At 44.7% G+C, this 26086-nt stretch overlaps 1 protein-coding gene across 2 annotated transcripts in view; it reads right to left on the bottom strand.

Annotated features, from left to right (window-relative positions):
- AHSA1 (activator of HSP90 ATPase activity 1) overlaps window positions 1–26086 on the bottom strand; it is a 132636-nt gene that overhangs the window by 25616 nt on the left and 80934 nt on the right. The window contains exon 8 of one of the 2 annotated variants that reach the window (XM_078659970.1): window positions 1208–1259. In XM_078659970.1, the coding sequence (XP_078516096.1) occupies window positions 1208–1259 (52 nt within the window). Of the gene's footprint in view, window positions 1–1207; window positions 1260–8815; window positions 8969–26086 lie in introns of those variants that run through there. The other variant, XM_078659971.1, reaches the window with a different exon arrangement.

Here is a 26086-nt window from a genome sequence, read left to right as displayed (position 1 = left end):
ACAATCCCTAAATCGCAAAACTGGGTTTAGCTCCAGGTTCCTGTGGAAGTACAGGATCCATGTTAATAAACACTAGGCATTAGATAATGAGACTACGGTAAAAGTCTCAAGATTAGACTGGATGAACCTACTCCAGAATCTTAGCAACTTTGGGGTATGACCGTGCTTTTGCTAGGTGTGGTCAATAAAGTTATTGTTACCCTCTAACACTGCTAAGCAAACCATAAAAACATTATTTTTAAAAGTGCATAAACACCAGATACGTTCTACTTCAACTAGAAATTCAGTGCATCTCTGGAGACTTAAGGAGCCATAGTCACAGACTTTCACTTTACAGCTTCATGTCTTTGGTATGCACGTACCTATGCATGTATGTTGTTTCCAGCCACTGACTTTACACCCCTTGAAGTACAAGCCATGAGGACTAAGTTAATCAAAACCCATTGCTGCTATTTAGTACCTACGTTTTATATGCTCTTCAATCTTACCTACTCCACCTCATACTACATGATCCAGAAGTCGGATGAATATTTCACAATGCCAGATGAATAATTCACAATGCAGCATAAAAAACAGAAGACGTGCCCCGTTTGAGTGGCTTTGATGGTGGTACATTAGTGTAGCAATACATTTATGTCTTACGAATATGCCCATAATTGTCACCCCACCTTCTTTTATTTCCCTTCTACTATCCAGGTCTGGTGGCTCAGTGGACTAATGCATCCACTGCAGGGGCCTGTGTTCGACCTCATGGTCACAGGTTCAAATCCCGGCGGGTCCACTCAGCCTCTCATCCATCTGAGGTCGATAAAATGAGTTCCATTGAGTTAGGTAACAAACATGTTATTCAGCGCCAAGAGACCCCGACAGGGTAAACGGGCGCTTTACAAATATACGTTATGTTATGTTACTATAGGCAACACAGTTTACCATTCTGTACATAAAATGCTACACTGCCAATTATAAAAATGTCAACAACAGAGTAAGGTAGGTAGGAAGGATGGAAGAAGAATATAACTTGCCTGAGAGTTCTAGAGATTGGTACCACAGTTAATACATTGAATGTTAGCCTATCTACTTTAACTCACTGGCTCTTATACACACACACACACACTTACCCAAACACTTACACACACTTACACACACACACTCCCCCCCCCCCCCCCCACCCACTTACTGGCATAATAATTAGTCAGCCAAAACTTACCTGCAGGCCAAGATTTAAACCTCCATTTCATCGCTATCTTTGTTTCAGGAATCTAGAAAAAGACAAAAGATTAAAGTCCTATGCAATTTCAACCTTAAACTGGGCATCAGGCTTTAAGAGTAGGTCACATATATAATACCAACTGGATGCTAGTGCACTACATAAGAGGAAGAGCCTGAGATGTCTGGTCATCCCAAAGCAATGTGGAGGCTTTTTGGAGAATGCTATGGCGGTACAACAGGAGCAGCAGTATAAACTTCCCTCCCACCCCATTCACACATATTGAGCATGTGAAATTGCACTGAAAACTTAAACATTCTTAATGGAAAATTATGTGCAATGCAAACTTTCCTCCCATACACAAGTTACTGTGTAGTTAACAACCGTGCAATATTCCAAACAAGAGCAGCAACAGCATAGGTGACAGCAGCACTGCAAGCCACACATTTCATGAGCATCAGATATATTCAAACGGATGACCCTACAGTGGTTAACCATGTAAAGGCCTTAAAAAAAAAAAAAAAAAAAAAAAGACAAAAAACAAACAAATGCCTTATTTGGATTTCGATGAAAAGATAATAAAACCACCAGGAAATGAAGGTTGTGTTACAACTTGCGTAGACATCATTGATGAGTCCTTGCCTACAGCGATTTGTCCAGTTCAGAAGAACACATCTGGAACATTGACTGTGCCTCATAGGGAGCACTGTGACTGCTTTAAAAGCCATATATGACAGGTTACCAATGTGAAGGCCATCTCTAGTTTATTGCTACAGTTTATGTATCTAGTACTGGAGAACATCTCTGGCATATTTTGTCAATTTCCAGAGACTTCAACCCAAGCGTTAGAAATGGCGATTTCTGGTTGGCGAAGACTTGCGCCAAAGCCAGGCAGAGACCACCATTCTACGTCAGGGCAACAAAGTCACCTGCCAAAGATAACCCCTGCTCACCCCCTTGGTAGCTTGGCACGAGCAGTCAGGCTTATCCCGGAGGCAATGTGTAAAGCGTTTGCACGCGCACCCAGCAACAACACCCAAGGCCCACCACAAAGGAAACTCCACACAAGGTTATATGTAAAAATAGCCTTTGTATTATACCAAACACATTAGATGATAAACACATCATTTACACTGTGCCACTGGCACGGGCGGAATTTACAGGGGATAATATACATGGACAGGGCCACGTGGACACTGTCAGGAATAAGCACTTGGTAGAACTAGCACTTTGTAGAAATAGCACTTCGAGGGAATAGCACTTCGAACATAGAATAATTGTAGCACCAAATAGCAAATGTAGCACACAACTAGTAACTACTGGTAAAAGCTAAGTACACCCTACACAATCCTAAACACCTTAGGCATATATCACGCAGGGCACCAGGAACTCACAAGTATAACTATACTAGGTAAAACAACCTCCTAGGCAGGAAAAACACATGTAGAGGTATAGGCATAAAGCATTGCATAAATCACATTAGGCACATATCATATTTGCACCAAAAGATCACAGAACTGACCCCAGGCCAACCTGGGCTCTCAGGGGCTCACAGGCCCAATGTCCAGAATGTCTGGGCTGGCTGCGCAGACAGCCAAAGAAGAATGTGCAGGGCCTAAACGAAGCAGCTGCCCACTAAGTGCGGGGCAGCTGTAGGAACTGAGCCTAGCACCAGCGTGCCTCCTGGCTCTCTTCTGGGCTTCAGAGTAAACACAGTAGGACCCAAAAACAACGGGGGAGCCTCGGGGGGCTCTAGGAATAATCAGCTGCGCCCCTGGATCAACATGGGAGCCTTGCAGGCTCTAGAAGCAACAACTGTGCCCTCCGGAGCCTTGGGGGCTCTAGACAAATGCTGGCACACTGGCGGAGCGGCCCGCTGCCAACCGGGGCCGCTCTACCCTCGGAAATGCCCCCGTGACGTCGGAGGAGCCTCTCAGGCTCAAAATACCAATGACCCCGCACGTCGGGATTAAATTGGGAGCGGCCCGCTGCCTCCCGGGCTGCTCTATAACAAAAGAAATGCCCCCGACGTTGGGGCCACGTGGGCTCACAACACGACAATGCCCCCTTCAGCGTGGGATCGGTCCGCTGCACTGCGGGACCGCTCGGGGAGAACAGGGACCAGCGATGGGGGGGGGGCAACGTTCCACTCACCTGGGACTCCCTCGCGGTCTCCTCTCCCTCTTGGCGACTCTTCTGGACGGGGGCTGCGCGGGAGGAGCCCTCCTCCTTGGGCTCCTCTGGCGGCCTCCTTTCACCGGTCCTTGGCTTTAGCTGCGGGGCTCTCCGGTGGGAGACACACCCAGGGCTTCCACCGCTGATGCGGGAGCCCTGACTCCTGTCTCCTCCGCCAGGCCGGACTTCCTGCTTCTTGGTCGGGCCCCGCCCTCGTCTTAGCGAGGGCTGCCTGACTTCCGGGGGCCACCGCGGTGATTTTCTGCTGTCCCGGCCTGCGGCAGTGATGCGGGGCAGATGAGGGGTAGGGTCCCTCTTTAATTTAAATATAAAGCGGGGTGGGCATCCGCTAGGCCACAAATCTGTGCCACGTCCCTGGCGAGGTGGGCATCCGCTCGGGGTTTTGAAAATCAGCAAATCTGCAGCAGGCAGCGCGGGGTGGGCACCTGCGCTGCAGAGAACCAAAATCACTGGGAAAACTCCTCGCCGGGAGTTTCCTTGAGCAGACACTCCCAGCTCCTCAATACTGGTTCCTCAGAGCGCAAAATCAAGCGCTCCCAGGCGCTGCAAGGAGAGATAGAGCGCTCCCAGGCGCTACAAGGAACAAAGTTACAGTCCAGGCAAAAGGTCTTCCAGGAGGTGAGGGGGGGGGGGGGCAAGGGCTGGGCCCAGGGGCCAGCTCACAGGGTTTTCCAGGCAGGGAGGCAGTCCCCAGTGGCGGTTCCTCCTGGCGCCCAGCAGCAGGTCCCCCTCAGTTTAGGATCAGGAAAGAGAACCTTTTGCAAGGGGTCACAGCCCCTTTGTATACACATAAATCCTTTGTCTAGGCTGCAGGGTTAAAGGAAAAACCAGACGCAGCTGGTTTTGGAGCACTCTGTTTTGCTCAGCCCCTCTCCCCATTCAGAGGACAGGCTAGGGTCATCAATCGCACCACAGGGGGCGGAGCCAGCATTGTGTAGGGAAGGCCCAGCCCTATTCAGGTCCCAGGTGCACTCCTCCCACCCATCTGGCTGTCAATCTCTCTATTCACCACCAGGGCAGACCCATCCTGACTCCTGGAGCTAGGATGACCAGCCATCTCCAGCCAATCAAAAGCCAGACAGTCATTTCACCTTTATTACACAGACATGCCAACTTCTAGAAGTGGCACTTCCATACTAGACACATTAACACCGCACACATCATCGCGCAGCATTTAATCACACGAGTCCGCACATACCAAACTCGACCCTGCACTTCCCACACATCAGAAACTAACATGGACACACACATTCCTCATGCATTCCTATGGGAGGGCAGGACAATCTCACCACACGCATTCAGAATGCGCACGCACTTTACACTGGGACACAGTGAAAGTGCGCAGAAGCCAAAAACAACTAACACCAAGTCACCTACCAAAGCAAAAAGTTTATGGGTGAACCTGCCAGAAGGGCCAAGTCCAACAGCCGTTTTTGAGTCACTTGCTGCAGCAATGACAAATGAGTTAACACGGTACAGAGGAATTTTTGAGTTTTGCTCCGTTTTGCTTTAAAGTGCTGCAAGGAGCTGGCAATAAAATATGTAGTGGAACCTTGGCTTCCAAATTTTGGGGGTCATTAGGATGGCGGTCGACTATCGCTGCGGGGTTTGGGACCGGCCGCCTGTAAGGCGGCGGTCCCGCTCAGGAGATTCCGATGCTACCACCACTGTGGCTGTCACATTGTGTATCTCCGACATAGTTGTCGGTGCTGCTGGCAGCAGCACCCGCCTCAATGTTAAAGTGCCATGCCGTGCATTCACCCGGCATTCCCCCCAAGAAAAGGGGGACCCGCAACGTGCCCCCAAATACTATCCCTGCCAGCCTATGAATGGAGGTTCCACCGCCAAACACCAGCAGGCGGGGATACAGCATTGTAATTTGCCTGACAGTGCCTGCTAGGCACTGCCACCATTTTATGGATGCTGACCGCTCCGCCAGGCAATCGAAAAGGTCTTTGCGCCCGCCACGGTCGCATTCCCCCTGCCATCCTAATTTGGCAGGGGGAAAAATCGCGATCTGATGGCAGAAGGCCGCCACCGCACGACTAGCGGTGGAGCGCCTTACGCCATCATAATGATCCCCTTAAAATGGAGTCAGACATGTGATAACACTTTACTTAGGTCGATAGAAACTGCTTTAGCAGTCTCGCCAGCCTCAAGAAAAATTAAATCTTAAATGAAATATGTAGGGGTATATCTAGAGGGTCTTTGCGTCAGTTCTCTTCATAAACTGATTTGTACAACTTTCATTCGCATTTTGCTACCACAGCATACGGCACAGAGAAATTGTCTACCTACTTCAGCCTTCCACTCTAGATCTTCGAGTAACAGCATTTTGCCCGATTACATGTGCACATCTGAACGAAAATAAGAGCATTTCAACGCTAAGGCTGTTGGACTGATTATTTACTGAGTCAATGTTTTGGAGTCAGTATAGAACTCGGTTTTGGGTGAGTAAGAGAAGGATTTAAAAGTGTGATAGCATCATTTAGTGGCTTTAAATTGAGCCCTACCTTTCAGATGAAAGGGAACTGGGAAATGTGTTTTGGGCCAGTCCGCAACCAAGGAGATAGTGAGCAGAGCAGCAGCTCCCTTCCCCTCTGCACACTAGTTTCAGATTAAGTGACTAAGCCTGGGCAGAGAGTTACCTGAGCAAGCCTTCCTCCTCCCCTCCCACCTTGCACAACCTCTTATATTGAAGGTCACATGATCTAAAGAGATAGGATTTTTTTTACATGGAGGCCAGGGTTCCTATTAGCTCTAGGGCTTGAGTTCTGATTGTTTCTTAGGGCAGAACTCTTTATACACCAATGCATTTTTTTGTAATTGTCTCTCCTGAACAGTATCCACTAGAGGTGTTGAAATAATGAGTTCATAGTAATGGATACTTCAGAGGTAGTCACTCAGACCAGGAGAATACAAAAACTTCCTTAATATCTTCCCTCCTTGTCATCCCAATACATCAGTGTAGGAAGCTGGCCTTCTTTCTATACAGTGTACCAAAATGAGGTACAATGTGCAGAAAGTACTGGTGACCCTTATTGGTTTACAGGTGCTTGCTTTAACAATCCCAAAGAGCTCTATTTTCTGGGAGCGTGGTCGAGCATTTGTTATGCACAGAGAATCAATAAAGGAGACACACTCAAGAACAAATGAAGGACCAATTTAGAAAAAGAACAGGTTTTTAGATTCATTTAGACAGCATGATCATTGGAATCAGCAAACCCTTTTGGAGGTATAATTTTCACAGAAAAACAGTAGTATAACAAAAGTTGCCACATTTATCCTATAGGAGAAACATACACTGCATCGGTATACTTGCAAACGGTTGTTAGGGTTGAACTCTTGCTCTTAAGGTGCTTAGGGGCCAAGGTCCACAGAACCTCCAGCAGTTTGCTTTTACCTGCCCTGGTTTGTCGGGTGCAGAGGTGCTGGATACAATGATCGCTTTGTGTGTGATACGGTAAAGTCAATGGAGAAACATGTAAAGAGTGCAAATGATGATTTGGGGATAAGTCTGGCAGAACCCAGAGGGAGGCTCGGCTCTTGACGAACTCTAGAGCAAGGGAGCACTGTCTGTTGGTTTGGACTCGGGCTGTGGGCCATCGGTGCAGAGATGTTTTGTCTAGTGGGTCGCTTGCGTTGAACACTCACTTCTTGGTGTCAACCTGGTAATTGGGGCAAACAGGACAGCAGAGCCACTCTTTGTGCTAGCCTCAGTGATGCTCACTTCCCTCGTCAGTAGGTCGGTCTTGGCAAAGTCGGGGTCCAGACTGGACACTTAACAAGCCTTGGCTGCTGCAAGGGCTCTGTTACCCACGGTATTGGTGCAGGGAATGGGGTGGGGAGTCTTGGAGGGTCTAGCAGCTCGAAACTCGCTGAGGAGACAGGATTTATCTCTGGATGTCACAAAGTCCTTCTACTGCATCCATGGTGGACCCGGTGGTCAGCAGAACAGTGTACCAGGCAAATGAGGTCAGGGGCTGCAGACAAGTGGCTCCTCACCTTTAAGGAAGATGCTGACTGGTTGGGGAAGTGCTGGCAGCACTCCAAGGCGGAGATGGCACATCAGCTGGACAAGTCGGGTCCTTGCAATTGTCGGGACAGCAGCAGGCAGGGTTTGGCACCAATTCAGGAGCTGGACTACAGTTAATGCATTTTTAGCTCTTCTCTGTCCTTCTTCTGTTCCCAGTAGACTAGTGTCATGGGGACCCCTAAATGCTGGGTGTTAAAAGGAGTGTGGGGTAGTAGCCAATGAGCTACTTACCCATGGGGTGACTACACCACCTCTATGACCACTTCCTGGGGAGAGTTGGCATAAACCTGACCCAGAGTTCCCAGTTTCCACAAAAACAAGATGGGGAAATCCTTACCTAGTTGTTTACTTTAGGTTCCACCTTAGGGGTGTGACTAGACTGCAAGTTACCACGCCTCCAGACTAGCTATTTTTCCCATCTGCACTGGAGCCAAATGGGCCTCAGAGAAGGGGCTGGAATTCCGAGGTCTAGTGGGAAGCAGGTGGTCGCACATCAAGTGCGGAAGAGGCTTTGAAGCCTCTGGCTTTGATATGCTAAAACACTACCCATCCTGCTGGAGGAGGTGTGAACATCTTCCTCCAGAGCAGGCATGGTTTCTAACCTCAGAGAGTGCGATCTCTCACCTGCAGGCGGTCAGAAACTTGTCTTTGGTGGCAGGCTGGACAATACCATTCCACCGGCACACTAAGAGGCTAGTAGAATTCAGGGGGCACCTCTGAGGTACCCTCTGGGTGCTTGTCAGAACAAATCTGGTATTGGCATCAACATGGATTGGTCAAGATGAGGTGTTTGATACCAAGCACCATTATGTTCAGTGAACTCATCATGCTGCTGGGTAACTCGTAATGACCAGTGCCCAGTACATCTACTTAAAATGGCTCCTTGCTCACCTGTAATAGCTACATATATGTGCCCACAAATGTAATATAATGCACTCTGTCTACTCTAAAGTTGACTTAGAGTTTGCATGAAGTATCTGTGGGTAGGGCACACCGGGAGTGTGCCATGTCCTGCTTTCAGTGAAGAAGAACAGGAGTGAAACCCATAGACCAAACTGGGACTGGGTATATGATATGTATAGAACACAGTGTCCCAATAGGTATCAGTAAATAAGACAATTTAAAATAAGCATGCAAAAAGCATTACAGATCAAGGACAACAAGGAGTCTCAATTCATTAGTGTAAGGCTTGTTATTCACCGTTTTTTCATATGGGAATACAGTTGTAAAGCAGCACTGTACATGAAAGCATTCATGTGACAACCCAAATGACACTTGGTGACAAAGTGATAAAAACAAGTGAGAGTGACGACGCAAGTGAACGGGGTGAACAGCGTAGACGGCGCAGAGTGACAAAAATATATACAGTGTAGGCTCAAGAATAAGTTCAAATCATTTCAGATTGCAAGTAGGACACAGTTGTGAGCCAAAAGTAGTGCACCAGAGAATTGCGCTGCAATGTCGACGGCGTTTCGATCCACAGTTATTTGGGATCCTCTTCAGGACAGGGTTGACAGATTGTAGAAGTGCTGCAGGGGAACAAAATTAATTTTAAGAAATCGGGCAATGAGACTTACTGCGGAGGTGATTTGCGAGCCGGGTGGAAAAACTCTCAACCACATGTATATGAGCCAATTATTAATGATTATAAGAAACATTGGCAAAAAGCAAAATTATGTTTTGGTCTCAAAAACCACACATTGCCACAGCAGTCCCTAGCACTGAACAAAACTACTTTGTGTAAAAATAAGCTCCTTGTGAAAGAGCGGGAGCCAGACAATGAATGGATGGATGGCTAGATAGAAAATTTTAATAAAAACAAAAGGTTTTTGATAACTCCAGACGTACTTAGGGGCCCAACTTTTAAAGAACGTCACAAATTTGCACCCATGGTACACGTCCTTTCATTAGTGCGGATTTAAGCCTTTCGTGAATTTATATAAGTAGGCCAGGAAATCGTACTCCTAGAAAATATTTGTGAACTGCTTTTTAGCATGAGCATACATGCAGGTGTAGATTTGCTCATGCATATATCTGTTGAGCGTTTACAAGCTCACTTTTCCTCCGACTACTTTTTTCCCCAACCCTTGAAGAAGTTTTACTTCTGCCAAACAAAAGAGGGCCCCTGAACACATATAGTAGAGTGGCAGAACCAGGGAACAAAAACGCAAAACGAATATTACTGCCACCTCATAAATAATATTAGTATAACTCACACGAATATCATAATATAAACATATGAGCCAATAAATATAAAAATTAATACATTTACTAATGCAATAAATCCTTTTTCATACTCTTCAAATTTTTTCTCACCAAAAGACAATTTTGACAGACTATATAAGGCAGGAAATGCCCCAGTTAACAATCTGCACATTTATTTGTATGTTTCTATAAGACATGTCTTGTCTGTTCTTTCACTTCTGTTCGAGGAGGCCGTTAATTGTCAAGATCGAAACAAGTCCCCTTTTTCCTGTGGAGGAGTCTCCAATAAACAAATTGAGTTGCAATGATGTATTGGGACGATAAGGAAGAAAGATATTAAGGGAGTTTTTATATTCGCCTGGCCTGATTAACTACCTCGGAGGTGGACTTTGCTATGAGCTCATTCTAGTGGAATCTGTTCAGGAGAGAAGATAGCAAAAGCTTTTTACTGGTGTACAAAGAATTCCGTACATAGGTGTTTTGAAGTATACGCCATGCAAAATTGTATATATACATTTGGTCAGGTCACATGATCTCTGGGGCCATACACACCTATGGCTCAGGGCATCCAGGTAAAGTGTGAACAGTGTTGCCTGTTAGGGCCAGAAACATTCAATCTCTAACATAAGAACTTCAGTGAGCAACCATTCATTAACAAAACCTTTATCAGTTTCTACTCCCTAAATACTACCTTTACTGAATGCACAACCCACATCTGAACTACTAGTAGTAAACCAACCCTATTAACCATTAAAACATCTTCAAGAACAAAACCAACACCACTCAACCTGCTACAAAAACACACCAACTCTAAAACCACAACCCCAAGAACTTACAAACACGTCAGTTGCAAAAAGGAAATAAAAAAATCAAGGGAAGGAGCAAACATATTATGACTATGTTCCATAATGGTACATTCCCACAAGGGCTCCTACATGTCACTCAAACCACCAGACAAACCTCTGGCTGCCACAAAAATCCCTTCTACACACAAACATGTTTCAGACCTCCGATTTCTCTACCCATCCAACCTCCCTTCCACCTTCTCCACAAACTGCAACCAGAAAGCCATCCCCAAACCAGCTACACCAAAATAACCTATGCCCCTGCTTCTCCACCCATACTACAACACACATCGCCCTCAAAGCTCCAGGACATGAACAAAGAAACAAACAAAAACTAAAAGGCTTACTCTTTAAAGCAAGATCCATTAACAAAAATTGCTTCGACATTTTTGACCTACGCTCTGCAATGATAACAGACCCCACCTTAATTACAGAAGCATGGCTCCGTGAAGACTGTGAATGCCAACTTTAACGATGCCTTATTTAGATACAGTACCCAACATCCATCCCAACCTAGACATTCTAGAAGACTACAACATAGGGTTTGACAACAACCACAGGTATCACATCCAACCAATCTTGAAGCCTTCAAACTAAAAATAAATAGTTTCTGACCCAACTCATCACTCTGCAGGACACATGTCATAGTTGCACAAGCCACAGCTACAAACAACCCAACCATAGACTGAGGAGACCATAACATTATCACTACCATGTTCAACACACATATTAACGACAATTCTTCAAAAACACCAAAACGAGCAGCAAAATAATACTCGTACAGACAACGGAAAAAATTAGACATCCACAAATAGCTTGCATCTTGAAAGAACCCAAATAAACGTGCAACCAAAAGATACACACACATTCTACACCTGAATCTGTACTGCAATGGACACCAGATACCAATGACAACTACATCCAGGCTGGGCCACAAAATGAACACCACATGGAGCAATGAGAACATCAAAAGAATTAAGATGCAACTCACCGTTACTACAATGCACATGGAGAAAATAAAGAGGAAAAAAAACAACAAAAACACCTTACACTACTGTAACAGAGCCCACAGAGGACATACAGAACCACAAAAAGACACCATTACTCCAGAGGCTTGGATGAAGAAGACTGCTCTTCTAAAGGAATCTACAATATTCTAGCAGAAACCTACAATCCAGAGTGCAAAGACAAACAAACACCACACTCAAGACTTTCCTGATAAAATAGCAAATTAATTTATCACAAAAATTAAACACACTGAAAATTACTTTCCAGAAAATGCAAACAAAGCTACACAATACATGACCAAACTACCATAGAAAGAGAAAAGAAAACATCCATGAATGCATACTTTCGGTGGGAGGCAAGATGGCGGACACTGCTGTGTCCAAGCGAGTCCGACTGTAGGTGCTCTCCTGTCGCTACCCATCTCTTAACCCCTGCCTTCATGAGACACGCGATCATTTTTAGGATGAATAGCATACCGGACGGCTCGTGAACACGGCGCGTTGAAGAAGAAACCTTCTCTCTCGGGAAAAGGTTCGGATCCCTTGGCATTTTTTACCTCTCTCTCACCTTCGCAACGCCGCGGCTGGACTGGGGCGGGCTTGTCATTGGTGGACAAGGCAACCTTAACGGATTTCTTTACTCTGCTAAGCGTTTTTACCCTCTGCAGAGCTGCCTTTCAGAGACGCAGTCTCCAGTTGCTGTTTACTGTCAGTATGCGGCGTCTCTGCCTTGTGCCTTGCTTGTCCGGTAAACTTGGCAGAGAAATTAGTACCGGTGCAGTACAAATAAAGAATTGCCATAGGAGCGATTTTTCCACCGCTCAGCGCCGCAAACAGCGTATACTTAGCACACAGAACCACGCGATTCAGCAGAGGGGAGTTTCTCCTACCAGAGAGCACGTGGAGGGCTTTGGGCAAAACCTGGAGCAGAGTGGTGCCACACGCATAATGAGACCCAAGAATACTGGCACTAACACAGCGCCAAAAGGCGCAACTACAAGGGCGGCGGCTGCGCGAATACACCGGCTTCAAGTCTCCCTACTGCGCAGGGCTCAACTGGTTCTAAAGGTAGGGACACCATTGGTAATTCGCATAATGGGAGAAAGGAGGACCGATCAAAAAATGGAGATAAAGGGCCTAACAAAAATGGGAATCATTCCGGATCTGCAGGGGCAGCTGATTCTAGCCCTTCTACGCAAGTCCAAAAGGTAATAATACCATCCATTTTCAAAAAGAAAAAAAACTTGGTACGAGAGGAAGTGAGTGAGCGGGTGCCAGTAGCTGAGCTGCCTAATATCCCGCCAAATACCACGCTTGATACGCTCGTGGGAAGTATTCGGCAATCTCTGGTCAATAATGCCCCTGGCCTCATCCTGTCTGAGTCTACCCCCGTGGCACTAGACAAGGCTGTCCTACGTCACCTCTAATACGACTGTTGGATCTGATGTGTCTGATGTGGTGAATCCTTCAGTGGAAAAGGAAACATTGAATGACTTAGATGCTTGTGACTCTGGAGGGAAGTTTTACTCTATGTCAGATGTCTCAGAGGTATTAGGGGGGGGAGGCTGGCAGTCTAGACCTCGATCTTGACTGGGCAGATGATGGAAGTCTAGCGAGCTCTGCTTTGATGGAGGAAGAGGAAAATCTTTCAACTTCACCAGCGGGCGACAACACTGTAGTAACTGTGCAGGAGTCTCATAACACTCAATTGACACAAAGCCCCTTGGATAATGGCTTTCCTTCAGTAGATCCTGGGTCTGTAGTGCTTGGCTCTGATGTGAATGGGGACGCAGAGGGTCATAGATTTCCTCCTGATGCAGCCGATAGTGGTATCACTCTCTCCACAATTTACCAGGCGATCATGATCCATCGGGAGGAGACAAAGGCGGAGAACCTTCGCATTCATGGGGCAGTACAAAAGCTCCAGAACTCAGTGCGCCGCATCGTGAAAACAAATGCCGAACTTTCAATTAGAGTGGCCGAGGCTGAAGGTAGAATCTCTACAATAGAGGATGACTTTTCTGTCTGTAAGGCTGATGTTTCTGTCCTGCATTCAGTTCGGGACGATATTAACTGAAAACTGATTGATATCGAAAACAGGGCAAGGAGAAATAATCTTCGAATATTAGGGGTTCCCGAGGGCCTGGAGGGAAAAGACATACGTCAATTTGTTATAGAGTTATGTATGGAAGCCTTTCCTGAGTTAAAAGAGTGGAAATTGGAATGGAAGCTCCAACGGGTCCATAGATTTCCTTTTCAGATTCGTGCTGGGTCTAGGGGAGCCGATGTTAAACCGAGGGCAATTTTGATTTGTCTTAACAATTTCATTTTACGTGAGCAATTATATGATCTGGCTCGCCCCGACCGCAAACGTAAGGCTAAAGGATGTGAGTTTTTTGTCCGGCCTGACTATTGTCAAGCCACGGTACAACTAAGATGGCATCTGCGCCAACTTATTCCCACCTTCCAAAGTAAAGGGGCACAAGCATTTTTACTAAATCCTGCGAAGCTTAAGATTATCTCCAGGGATAAAACAATGTTCTTTACATCTCAGATTAAGGCAAAGGAATTCTTAGAGACTCTTTAACCTTTAACTAAAAACTCTTTTTTTCTCCTTTTTTTTTTCCCCTCGCTTGGTTCACACATGACGTGTCTTTCCTGTGTTTGATAAAGTCTTTTTTAGGATCTTTAAATAGTGCAGGGGAGATGAGGTGGGTTGGGGAGCGCTTATTCCTTTCTTCCTATCACATACAGGGACCCCTTGGTCCCTTTGCCTCACAGGGTTGGGTATGATGGGTTGTGGGGAGGGGGGTGGGAGGTCGGGGGTGGAAGGGTTTTTGGGTGGGGGAGGGATTGGGGTTTGGGGCAAGGAGCAGAAAGAACAGAGGTGTGAGATCGGGCTATATGAAGGTGCAACTGCAGTGGTGCAATAATAAATGTTTAGTGTCACCTACATGTCTTCTCTTGTATGACAATCAATACATTTTCTATTTGTTCGTGGAATGTTTGCGGGTTGAACAATAGAAAGAAAAGGGGGGTTATGGCACAGATTCTTAAAACTATGGGGGTTCAGCTTCTATATATTCAAGAGACACATATAGTGTGGAATAGCAGGGCTTGTTTGAAGGATTTGGGTTTTGAAGTTTTGGCATGTACACGACAGGGATCAACAACTAGAGGGGTGGCCATTTAAAAAAAATATGGTTGGGGGGAGTGTAAACGTGCAAAAGCAGACCAACATGGGCGTTGGGTCATTGTTGAACTTAAGGTTAATAACTCTCCAATTACCATCTGTTCCTTATACGGACCGAATTTGGATGATGCAGATATGTTAAATGATATCAGTATAGAATTGGCTTCTTGGTCCTCACCGCTCGTTTTCTGTGGTGACTTCAACCTGCATTTACTTGCGGATTTTGATATTCGCAATGACCGTTGTTACGCTGGTAGAAAGCATAAGACCTTTAGAGCTACTCGGGGTATTATCAATGAGTTTGGGCTAGTGAATGCCTGGTGGCTCAAAAAATCTGGAGTCTCCGGCTAAACATTCTTTTCAGCGCCACACCAAAAGTATGTTCGTATTGACTATTTTTCTGCCCCCCTAGAATTATTAACCAATTCAAAAATTGATATTTTTCCCAAAATTATATCCGATCACATTCCTATTATTCTTGAATTAGTCATAGATACAGTCTTTCGTCCAATTATGAGTTTGTGGACTTTTGAGCGTCAGCTACTGCTGGATCATGCTTATTTACAACATATGGCCAATTGAATACCCGAGTTCTTTAAGTTTAATGCTGGCTCTGCCTCAGTTGGTATAGTTTGGGACGCTTTCAAAGCGGGAGTTCGTGGAGAAACACTCAGCTTTTCTAATATGAAGCAGTGCAAGATTAGGGCCAAACAGGATAAAGAATTGGTCAAACTGTGGGACTTTGAGATTGGATTAATGCAAATAGATAGCACCAATCATGCCTATGAACAGAGGGTTCGAGATCTTGCCATCCAAAAAATGAAAATATACGAATGTTTCGCTGATAAATTCGCTGCCCAAATAGCTATCTATCGTGCTGATATGTATGAGGTGGGTGAGAATTCGGGACGACTATTAGCTAAAAGGCCAAGGCAGAAGGCAGTGGCTAGGAAAGTAGTTGCGATACAAGATTCAATGGGTGTGATACATACTAATCCGGAAAAAATCTTGTGTACATTCAAGGAGTTCTATATTCAAACGAGGGCTCTTTGGATACGGTAGATCAGCTTGCTGAATTTTTGGGTGATCAGGAATTTCCTACACTTTCCCATATGCAGAGTGCATCCCTAGAGGATGATTTTACATTACAAGAACTTGAGGCTGAGCTCTCTTCCCTAGCTTTAGGGAAAGCGGTTGATCCTGACGGGATCCCTTTGGAATTTTTTCGTACTTTTTTTCACTCCTGAAGGAACAACTGCGGATAGTTTGTGTAACTGCACAAAGAGGTCTACCACCGGCTTTCTGGCAGAAATCTATAATTACTATGTTTCTAAAAAAGGATAAACCCCTCTATCTCCATCTTCGTATCGGCCAATTTCACTTATTAATGCCGATAGTAAGCTTTATTAAAAAATCTTAGCCACGCGACTTTCATTAATTATTTCTTCCATGGTATCACATTTACAACACGGTTTTATTCCAGGCCGCGATACGACAGATCATGTGCGGCGAGTCATTGCTTTGATGGACTGGGCCGAGGCCACCAAAACCCCTATAGGTGTTACCCTGTTGGATGCCGAAAAGGCGTTCAACAGAGTTGCCTGGCCTTATATTTGGGAGGTACTACGTCTGAAGGGGTTTGGACCAGGAATTTCTCAGGCAATCAGAACTCTTTATCTGGCCCCTAAGGCAGCAATTCGTTTAGCTGGTAGAGATTCCGATTTTTTTCCCATCCTACGTGGTACTAGACAAGGCTGTCCTACGTCACCTATATTATTTGCATTATATATTGACTTTTTTTGGCCAAAATAACTGAGTGTATGTTGATTAAACCAGTAAACATAGGTGATGTGGAATATAGGGCCCTCGCCTATGCAGATGACATTGTTGTCATAACTACAGATCTTCCGCTGGCTTTAGCAACCATAGAAAACCTTGCCGGACAGTTTGGCCAATTTTTAGGCTATAAGTTAAACATGAATAAGACTCAGATTCTGTACGTCGGGGTTGATCCCCAGAGTGATATTCCAATTGCAACAGAGGCAACATATTTAGGGATCAAAATCACATCACCAGTTAATAAGATTCCCATTTTTAGATAAAGTGAATTCCACCTTAGAGCGACTTAATCATCTTCATTTATCATTATACAGCAGAGCAAACGACTTAAAAATGATGGTCCTCCCCAAATTTCTTTATTTATTTAGAACTATCCCTTTAGAATTTCCTTTCAGTTGCTTCAAAAGACTTGAAAATATTTCCTCCAGATTTTTGTGGGGGTACATAGAAACGCTCTTAAAAGAATGGCACTTCCAAGAGTCATCGGGGGATGGGGTATCCCTTATTTTATTATTGGGCATCGGTTTTGCAATTTATCTTTCCCTTAGTTGTAGGTGAAAAAACTAAACTATTGCCCTGTCACAGCCCATCAATTTATAAATGTGCTATTTGCGAAGAGGTCAACAGTTGTTTCCTTAAAATTCTAGAACCTAGTTATTATAAAAAACTAAGTTTAAAGTGCTGATCTCTGCTTTCTTGACCTGGAGACTAATCAAGCGTCATTTAGGGCTTCCCCCAATAAATCGATATACTCCTTTTGACTCAGTTGGTCTTCTCCCTATCGTTTTTCGAGATTTAATTACCAGGAATTGGCGTCAGATAGGTATTAGGAGTTTAGGGGATTTGTTTCTAGATGACCAACCTCTGTCTTTTACTGAGATACAAAGTAAATATGGTGTGCAAAAAAAAGGATTTTCTTAAAATTTTTACAAATTCGTAGCTACTATGCGTCACTTGGGCAATATAATTCTCGGTTCATGAAAATTCCCTTGATAGAGGGGATGGGAAAAGGGGATGTCCATTGTTTTTTTTTATTCAAAGCTAATACAGCTACTGCCAGATGATTTAGACCAATGTCAGGATAAATGGCGAACCAACTTAAACTCAGGGTCAATCGATCTTCATCCCTCTATTATGCTGGCTAACGAAGTTTTGATTTCAGGTAGGATGCGGGCACAGCATTACATGGTTTTGTATGATTTGTATTATTCTCACAGGAAAGTTATTACATTTTATTTATTTATTTATATAGCGCACTACAACCCAAAGGCGTCTAGGCGCTAACCTGGCGGAAACAAATCACAACTGCCACATAAGAAAGAGCACAGAAGATTAGATGGTAAAGAGCCAAGTTTTTAAATCTTTTCTAAAAAGCAAAAGATCTTGAGCTGATTTCAGATGAATGGGAAGTGCATTCCACCACCTGCCCGTAATGAGATGAAAGCTTTTCCCTCCCCATCTCTGTAGGCGGTAGTTGGGAATCTTGACATTATTGGCCAATGAGGAACGAAGCGTCCTAGAGGGTAGATACCATTGAAAAAGATTCTGCAAAGACTCCGGGCCAGTACCGTGTAAAGCCTTGAAGGCGATGCACAGGGCTTTAAAGCGGATACGCTTTATAATAGGCAGTCAATGTAATTCATTTAAGGCATGTTTTGCAGAAGAAAAACGGGAGAGTCCGAACAAAAGGTGGGCCGCTGCATTTTAGAGAACCTGTAACTTAGCAGTCACAGATTTGCAAGCTGCCACCAACAGCCCATTAAAGTAATCCAACTTGGACATGACCAGCGCTGCCATCACTGTTCTTTGTTGATCAACTGGAATAAAAGGAAACACTTTTTGAAGAATACGAAGGGTGTAATAAGTAGAGGATGTCAACATGTTTATGTGTTGAGAGAAAGCAAGAGAGGAATCAATGATGACACCAAGGTTTTTAGCTTTTACTAGTGGGGTGGGACCAAGCTCAGCAGGCCACCAGTCAGCAGACCACATTGAGGCGTCCTTTCCGAAAATTAGTACCTCAGTCTTATTAGAGTTAAGCTTTAAACAATTAGTATCCATCCAACTGCTGACATCACTCATACATTTTTGAAAATTAGAAGCTGACTCAGAAATATTACTGGAGACAGACAATGATCTGTGTATCGTCAGCGTAGGAAACTAAATTAAAACCATGACTTCTTATTAAGTTAGCAAGGGGGGCTACATAAACATTAAAAAGAGTAGGGCTCAGGGAAGAGCCCGGAGGAACCCCACAAGGAAGTCTAAACTCTTCCGACTTAAACCCTCCCACTTCATCGTACTGATGCCTGTGGGTCAAAAAGGAAATCAGCAGAGCAAGAGCAGTGCCTCCAACACCTGCTGCTTGAAGACGATAGGAAAGAAGAACATGATCCACCGTGTCGAAGGCTGCCGACAAATCAAGGAGAATCAATACAGCAGTACCTCCTGAGTCGACCGCCTTCCTAACATCCTCAATAGCAGTAATGAGAGCCAGCTCATTACTGTGAGATGTTCTAAATCCGAATTGAGAGGGATCTAGTTTACGATTTTTCTCAAGATGGAGGGAGAGGTGAGAATTCATGTGTTTTTCCAAAGCCTTAGCCGGTAGGGGGAGGCGAGCAATAGGACGATAATTACCTGTCTCTGCTTTATCCAGATTGATTTTTTTAAAAAGTGGTAGGATCGAGGTCTGTTTCCAGGCTAAAGGAAACACACCATGTTCCACAGCCAGATTCAAAACTGGAGTAAGTTGCTGTGATATCAATTCTGCAACTATGCCAATCACCCTGGCAGGACAGGGATCCAGGGGGGAACCAGATTTTATCATAGCTAGCAGGTTATAAGTTTGCTCGGTTGATAGTGTGGGAAGCTCATTAAAAATAGGGCCAGTTTCAGTATGATTAAGGCCTCGAGAGGGAAGGGGCAATAAGACAGTTAGGTCTGTGTCGGATTTTTGTAAATTTAAAGGACCTTGACTAGAAAAGGTATCGAAGATATCGGATACTTTCTTACGAAATGCTAAAGCCAGTTCATTACAGAACTGCTGACCTATTGAGTTATCTTCGATAATTGGGGCATTACTTAACTTAAGCACCGTGGCAAAGAGTTCCTTTGAATTATTCTTTGTCCGAGTAATCCTTTCTGTAAAATAATCTATTTTAGCATGTTTAATCAGGACTTTATATTCAATCACACATTTTTTTATAAGGTTCTTTGTCGCAGTCTTTATAAAATTTATGCCAGCACCTCTCCGCTGCACGACAATGTCTTCTAGAGGTTCTGATGTCTTCCGAGAACCAAGGTTCAGTAGGTCAGAGTCTGCAATTCTTGCACTTTTTTAGGGGGACTGCTATATGTACCGCATTTTTTAACCAATCATGAAATTGCAGTGATGCAGATTCAGCGTCATCAGCCCCTAAAGGTAGGGTAGAAGTTAAGTGGGAAAGAAACAGCTCCTTGTCCAATTGGTTCCAGGTGTAACAACTAGGGGCAATCCTACTCTTATGTCCCCTAGATTCAGTAGGTTGTAAGTGGGTAAAGGATACAGCCTGATGGTCAGACCAGTGAAGACTCAAAAGCTCCCGAAATTCAAGCCGGGAGGAGTCAGGTCTACTCATTTAGCTGGTCACCTATTGGATGCAGTTTTTACCTTGTACTTTTTGTACCATGCTTGCCCCTGACATTGGGTCCAGCAAGGCAAGAGAGTCTTAATCTTCCATATTATCTAAATGATAATTTAAGTCCCTTAGGATAGTAAAATCTTGAGTCAAAACCTTGGCTTCAAGAAGTTCTCACAGGGTATTTAGGAATTTAGAACGCGGTCCAGGAGGCCTATAAATTAATAGTCCGCTGAAAGAGTAGGTGGGGCAAATAGCGATTTTGAAGGCAAGGATCTCCGCCTCCGAATCATCAAAGGAATCATTGAAGGAGGCTCTAAATTGCTGTTTAAAAATAATCGCTAAACCACCTCCCCTTTTTCCAATTCTGGACCAAACGCTTCATCCGCCCAGGTTTCAACAACAAAGATCAGGTCAAAAGAAAAAGAACAAATGAATTTGTTTAATTCAAACTTATGTTTGATCATTGATCTTGCATTTAAAAGGACACTGGATAATTTCGGCAGAAAACTGGGATCATGTAGGGCTTCGCCAGACGAGGTTTGTCCCAGGTCTGACGACTGAGGCGTCCTTCTTACTAAGGCTAAGGGATAACTAAGGGAGCTAGTAGAACATTTTAAATTTGTCAATGTCAAGCCGCAATGCGGGCAACAATGGCTGCCCCTTATCATAAGAACCCCCGAGAACCCCAAGTTTGGGCCCAGGGCATAGATATGAAGGCAATTGCAACCTCAAGATCTCATCTCTAGAGTAGCAAAGTTTCAAGGGTGATGTTGTTAAAGAAACGGGCAAAATGGCTGGCGCTGAGCGCGGCACGAGCGCGGAAGGGCGCAGACGGGCTTGCCATAAGCGCGCCTTCGGCGCGTCCGCTCTCGCCTGCCTTAATATACCCTCCCCTTCACCCTTGACCCTTCTTGGAGCCGCTAGAACGCTGACTCCGGTAATGGCCGCTACTAATTAGGACCCTGCGCCGATTCCCTCCACACAAACTGCACCAGCAGCGATGGACCGGGGAATAGCAGGTAAAGAACAAAGCGTTTAAAAATCACTCATTTTCAATGTTAAAAAGACGGTGCTAAAATCAATGTGCAAAAAGCAATCAGTGCGCAATCAATAGAATGCATGTGGCAGTGGCATCAGCGTTTCCCAATGGTGTACCGGCGCTGGAGCTAGCTGTAGCAGATGTGGCTGTTATGCTGCAGACGCCCAGCATATGTTTTTTTTATGTCCTAATCTTTCAGTTCTGCAACAGTCTATCAAGCAATTTCTGATAGAGATACTTGGTTCCCCGATAAGTATCTCAGCAGAGATGGTGATGTTAGGCATCGATTCTAATGTTCAAGATAGACCTAAAGCACATGTTGCATTTCTTTTTATATGTATGGCTGTCCTACGTGCCTGTATCACCAAGGACTGGATATCCCCTGATCCCCCGTTATTTTCTTCATGGAGGGCACAGTTATTATCCATGTATAATATTGAAGTGGCTATACTTAACACTAAGAATACTTGCAAGAGGATAAGAGGGTTACAAATCTGGGCCCCCATAACTGATTGGATATAAAGGATTGTACCTCTACTTGCTTCTTTGTATGTAAATCTTGGCAAAAGATTAGTTCGTATTTTTGGATGCTATTTCTTGATTTGCTTATGTATTCAGCCCGCATTCTTTTTCTCTCTGATGTTGATTGTATTGTTTTGTTTATCGTTCAGGTCTCTGTTCATTTTCTGCTTCTTGCATAAAAAAAAAAAAAAAAAAAACAAATAAAAATAAAAATGCATACTTTCAATACCCTCACAAAAAGATTTCCTCAATATCACAGTAGCCAGAACCAGCACCTCCAAACATATTCAAAGATATCCTTTGCACAACCTGAGCACAGGAGGTGCACAGATGCATACTGAACAAGTCATTGAAACTATGTTTGTTGCTATCCGAGCTAAAAAAAAAAACTCTCATGTTAGACCACTCAACCCATACGACGAAGTAAACTATAGGCCTATATCAAATGGACCATTCTAAAGATAAATATCTTAAATACCATTGTTTGCTCAACTCTCAAGCCTTACAGAACATAATGGCTTAATGTCAGACCATTATTATTGATTCAGGCCAGGCTGAGACAGAGTAAGCAATCATATCCATTGGAGATTATCTCAAACTCACAGTGGACAAGAAAGAAGTGGCAACCCTATTGCTTCAGAATTTATTAGCTTCGGTTGACAGAGTTCACGACAACACACTACTAAAAAGACAATTTTATAATTTTCTAAGATGGATGGTTTCTTACCTCAGAGTGAAAGTGTAGCTTACCTACCACCTTTCACATCAGCTGCTTGCATACAACACTGAGCTGTCCCTCAGGGATCAATCACATCTCCTCTATGATTCAACATCTACCTAACCCCCTCAGTAAACCTGTTAAAATCATGCTACCTCGCCTGTTACAAATAAGCAGATGACACCCAAATCATTTTAAAAATGGATATCCTGGCAGACCTCCACAATTCAAATCTCGATGACTGCCTTAAACAAGTAGATTATGAATTTCCATCTAAAACTTAATAACGAAGGCAGAGATCATGACCTGCAGACAATGGCAAAAATACCAGCCTAGTGCCATATAGCTTAAGGAACTGGAGGTCCCTCCAACAATATCAACAAAAGTCCAAAACTTAGGGGTAACCATAGATTCTGACTTACCCATGCTACCACATGCTAATGTCACTAAGAGAGCCTTCTACAATGAAAAAACACATTTGCAACGTCCCAAACCTTGAACACCAAACAAAACTGTAAGCCACTCTCGCACTCACTCTCCAAACTTGTCTGAGCCAAATGTTCATACCTTTGCGCACCCGCATTCATCATACACAAAATACAACAAATCCAAAATGCTTGTGAAGGACTTCTCCACCTTCAACCAACAGAACACGTCTCCGGCCTTGCAATCACTTCACTGGCTACCTATAGCTAGAAGGGTAAAGCTCAAGGCATGCTGCATTGTCCACAAAGCCGAACAAGGAAAAGGAATGTTATACCTACCGGTTACGTTCATGCAATACAAACAAAAAAGGACATTGCGCTCCAGGCTTCTACTTTATATCATAACACCTTCCCATAAGAAATCCGTTGGATGCACAGCTTTGTCAGTGCAAGCTGTTGTGCTCTGGAACTCACTGCCAGCCAGACACTGAGCATAACGCTGTAGGATGTTTTTGGGCCATGGTATTGTGAATGGAGAAACACATGAAGAGGAAGCGAGCAGGCACATGCTGACCAAACAGGACCCAGCAAATAAGAGTTACAAAAAAAGCCAATGAATGGTAAGCAAGGGACAAGCTCTAAGATCCCCCTTTAAGCTAACAAATACTTGCAAGTGACAGCACATGCACGGTCTGAGAAGAGACCTAAAAAGGTTTCTTTACTCGTTTTAAGTACACATGACTTACAAGTACTTGCACCATTCTATTAAAAGTGTATGTAATCCTTATGGTGGTAAGTAAGTTGCTCTACTGATGGAGACTTCTAACCCCAGACTCCTCAGATTTTGAATAGATGCCAAAGCAGTTCAGCTAGGGTGGAGGGTCTGTGAACTGACTCAAAAGCAATGTGTCCTAAAGGACTAATTGGGCAAAGTACCCTTTTTAACTGACCTGATTGTCCAGACAATAGTGCTTCGTAAAGTTTGTAGGGATGCCCAGGTCGCTGCCTGGCAAATGCCCAAGCCAGGCACCCCATGTCCCAACACAGGTGTCGCAGAGTTGGCTCTGGTGGAGTGAGCCCGTAAGGCCTGCTTTTTGGCCAGTGCGTAGCAGATCTTAATGCAGAGCACAGCTCTGAGTATGAGATGGCCCTCTTCAGCACAGCTTTTCCTTTCTTTGCTCCAGCACACTTGATAAAGTGTTGATCATTCACCCAATGTTCTCTGGTACGATCAATATAGAAACAAAGGGCTCTTTGCAGATCCAATTGATGGAGTCTCTCTTCCCCCATAAATGGGTGTGGTGGAGAAAAAATGGTAGAATGGTCATGTACTGCTTGACATGAAATGAGAACCTTCGGAAGAAAGAATTATGTATGGAGAACCAACTTATCTGTATAGAAGGCGATATAAGGTGGGTTTATAGAGAAGGCTTGTCGCTTGCTTACGTGCCGTGTTGATGTTAAGGCTACGAGAAATACTGTTTCGAAGGTAAGACAGCTGTGAAGTGGTTCAAAGGGAGCACACGTGAGGAATGTAAGAACAAAGTTAAAATCCCACTGAGGCATAATAAACAAAGATGGGGGAAAACATATACTGCAAGCCTCTAAGGAAAAGCATCACTATTGGCAATTTAACCAAAGAGTGTGGGTCTGGCAACTGCACAATGGCTGAAAGAGCTGACAAATCTCCTTTCACAGTGCCCAATGAGTGTCCTTGCTGGGCTAGGGACAACAAGTACACCACCACTTAGGACAGTTTAGCATGAAGTGGTCATTCTGCTTGGAAGCACACCAGACCACAAACTTGCCCAACGGCAGGCGTATATAGATTTGGTTGAGGGACGCCTGGTTGCCAAGATGACGCTCAAGGGCTGTCACAATACTGCTGGATACCTTGCTGTGGCCAAACTGACAGACAATATGGGGTTTCATTGTCCAAGCAGTGAAAGGAACACTAAGGCTGATGCGGCTGGCAAGTCAGGAGTAGACAAGCCCAGAGAGCTTGCTAATGCTCTGCTTTCTTTGACTCCGCCCTTTTCTCCCCCAAAAAACTGATGAGTTCTCTCAAGGGCATGAGGGACAAATGGACATACTCTGAAAAACCAGCCAACTGCATCCAGGCATGACGGCGAATGATGTTGGTACCAATGGCTCTACAGATGAAATCACTAGTATCCAAAGCAAAGCGAGTTGTGATCTCGGTCATAACCGTCCTCTATGACTTAGGTCAGAGCCAGATCAGGTAGGACTTTTGCCACTGAATCCCAAAGAGCGTGGGAATTAATGTCCAGCAGGCAACTGGCTTTCATGGATCCAAGGACCAAGCTGGTGAAAGAAAACACCCTCTTCCCAAAAGTTTTTAACTTGTTTTGTCTCCCGATAGTAAAAGAAGTAGTCGGAAAAGTATTCAAATTCATCCAACCAGTATACACTGGCGCCACTAAACTCTGTGGAGGGGAGTGCAAAGACAAAAATGCATGGTCACCCGGAGCAGGACGGTGGAGTCTAGCAATTTAGCAAGTGAATGGGGGTGGAACAAGGTTTGACCCATGCCCTTAAGAAAGTATCTTAAGTGCCTCACTGAAGGGAAGGCAGGGCACAGTAGATGGTTTGTCTCAGCTGCACCACTTCCTTTAAAACATTTATTTTGAAGTCTAAGGTGAAGAGCTGGAGGTCGACAGCTGCAGCTGCTCTATGCCGGATAATTTTGAAAGATGAACTCTTCTCGGTGCAGGGCCTGGGGAGAGGAAGGTAGTTTCAACTCCGAGAAACGGTCAAGACCACAGGCCTCAAAGGAAATTTTCCTTGTTGTATGGTTTCCCCATTTCATCACTGTATCATAATGTTTGTCCGACTCCATAATAACTAAAGTATGCAGTGTGTGTATTGTTCCTTGCGCAGGTGGTAAGTCAAGGGGGAGGTTGCACTTTGATAGAAATCGAGCATAGCCTTGGTTGGGCTCAGAGAGGCGCTGGCTCTCTAGTCAGAGAGCGCAACAGGCACCTTGTCCTTCTGCGTCAATTGAGTCAGAATCGGCGTTAAAACTCCAGGAACCAGTGTGGAGCCAAGTTGCAGGCAGGTCGCCCCAACGCCGCTGCTCGTCACCTGCTTGCTGCCTCCGTGTTCCTGAGCATGTTTTCTCGCCTCCCCCTGCCAGTTTCCCCCCCGCCCCCCACCTCCTGTTCAGCCCCTTCCCTCCCGCCTCCCCCGTGCGCCAGTTCCCCCCACCCC

This window comes from Lissotriton helveticus, chromosome 9, assembly GCF_964261635.1.
Source record: "Lissotriton helveticus chromosome 9, aLisHel1.1, whole genome shotgun sequence".
Lineage (NCBI taxonomy): Eukaryota > Metazoa > Chordata > Amphibia > Caudata > Salamandridae > Lissotriton > Lissotriton helveticus.
This window is presented reverse-complemented; position numbering and strand designations above follow the sequence as displayed.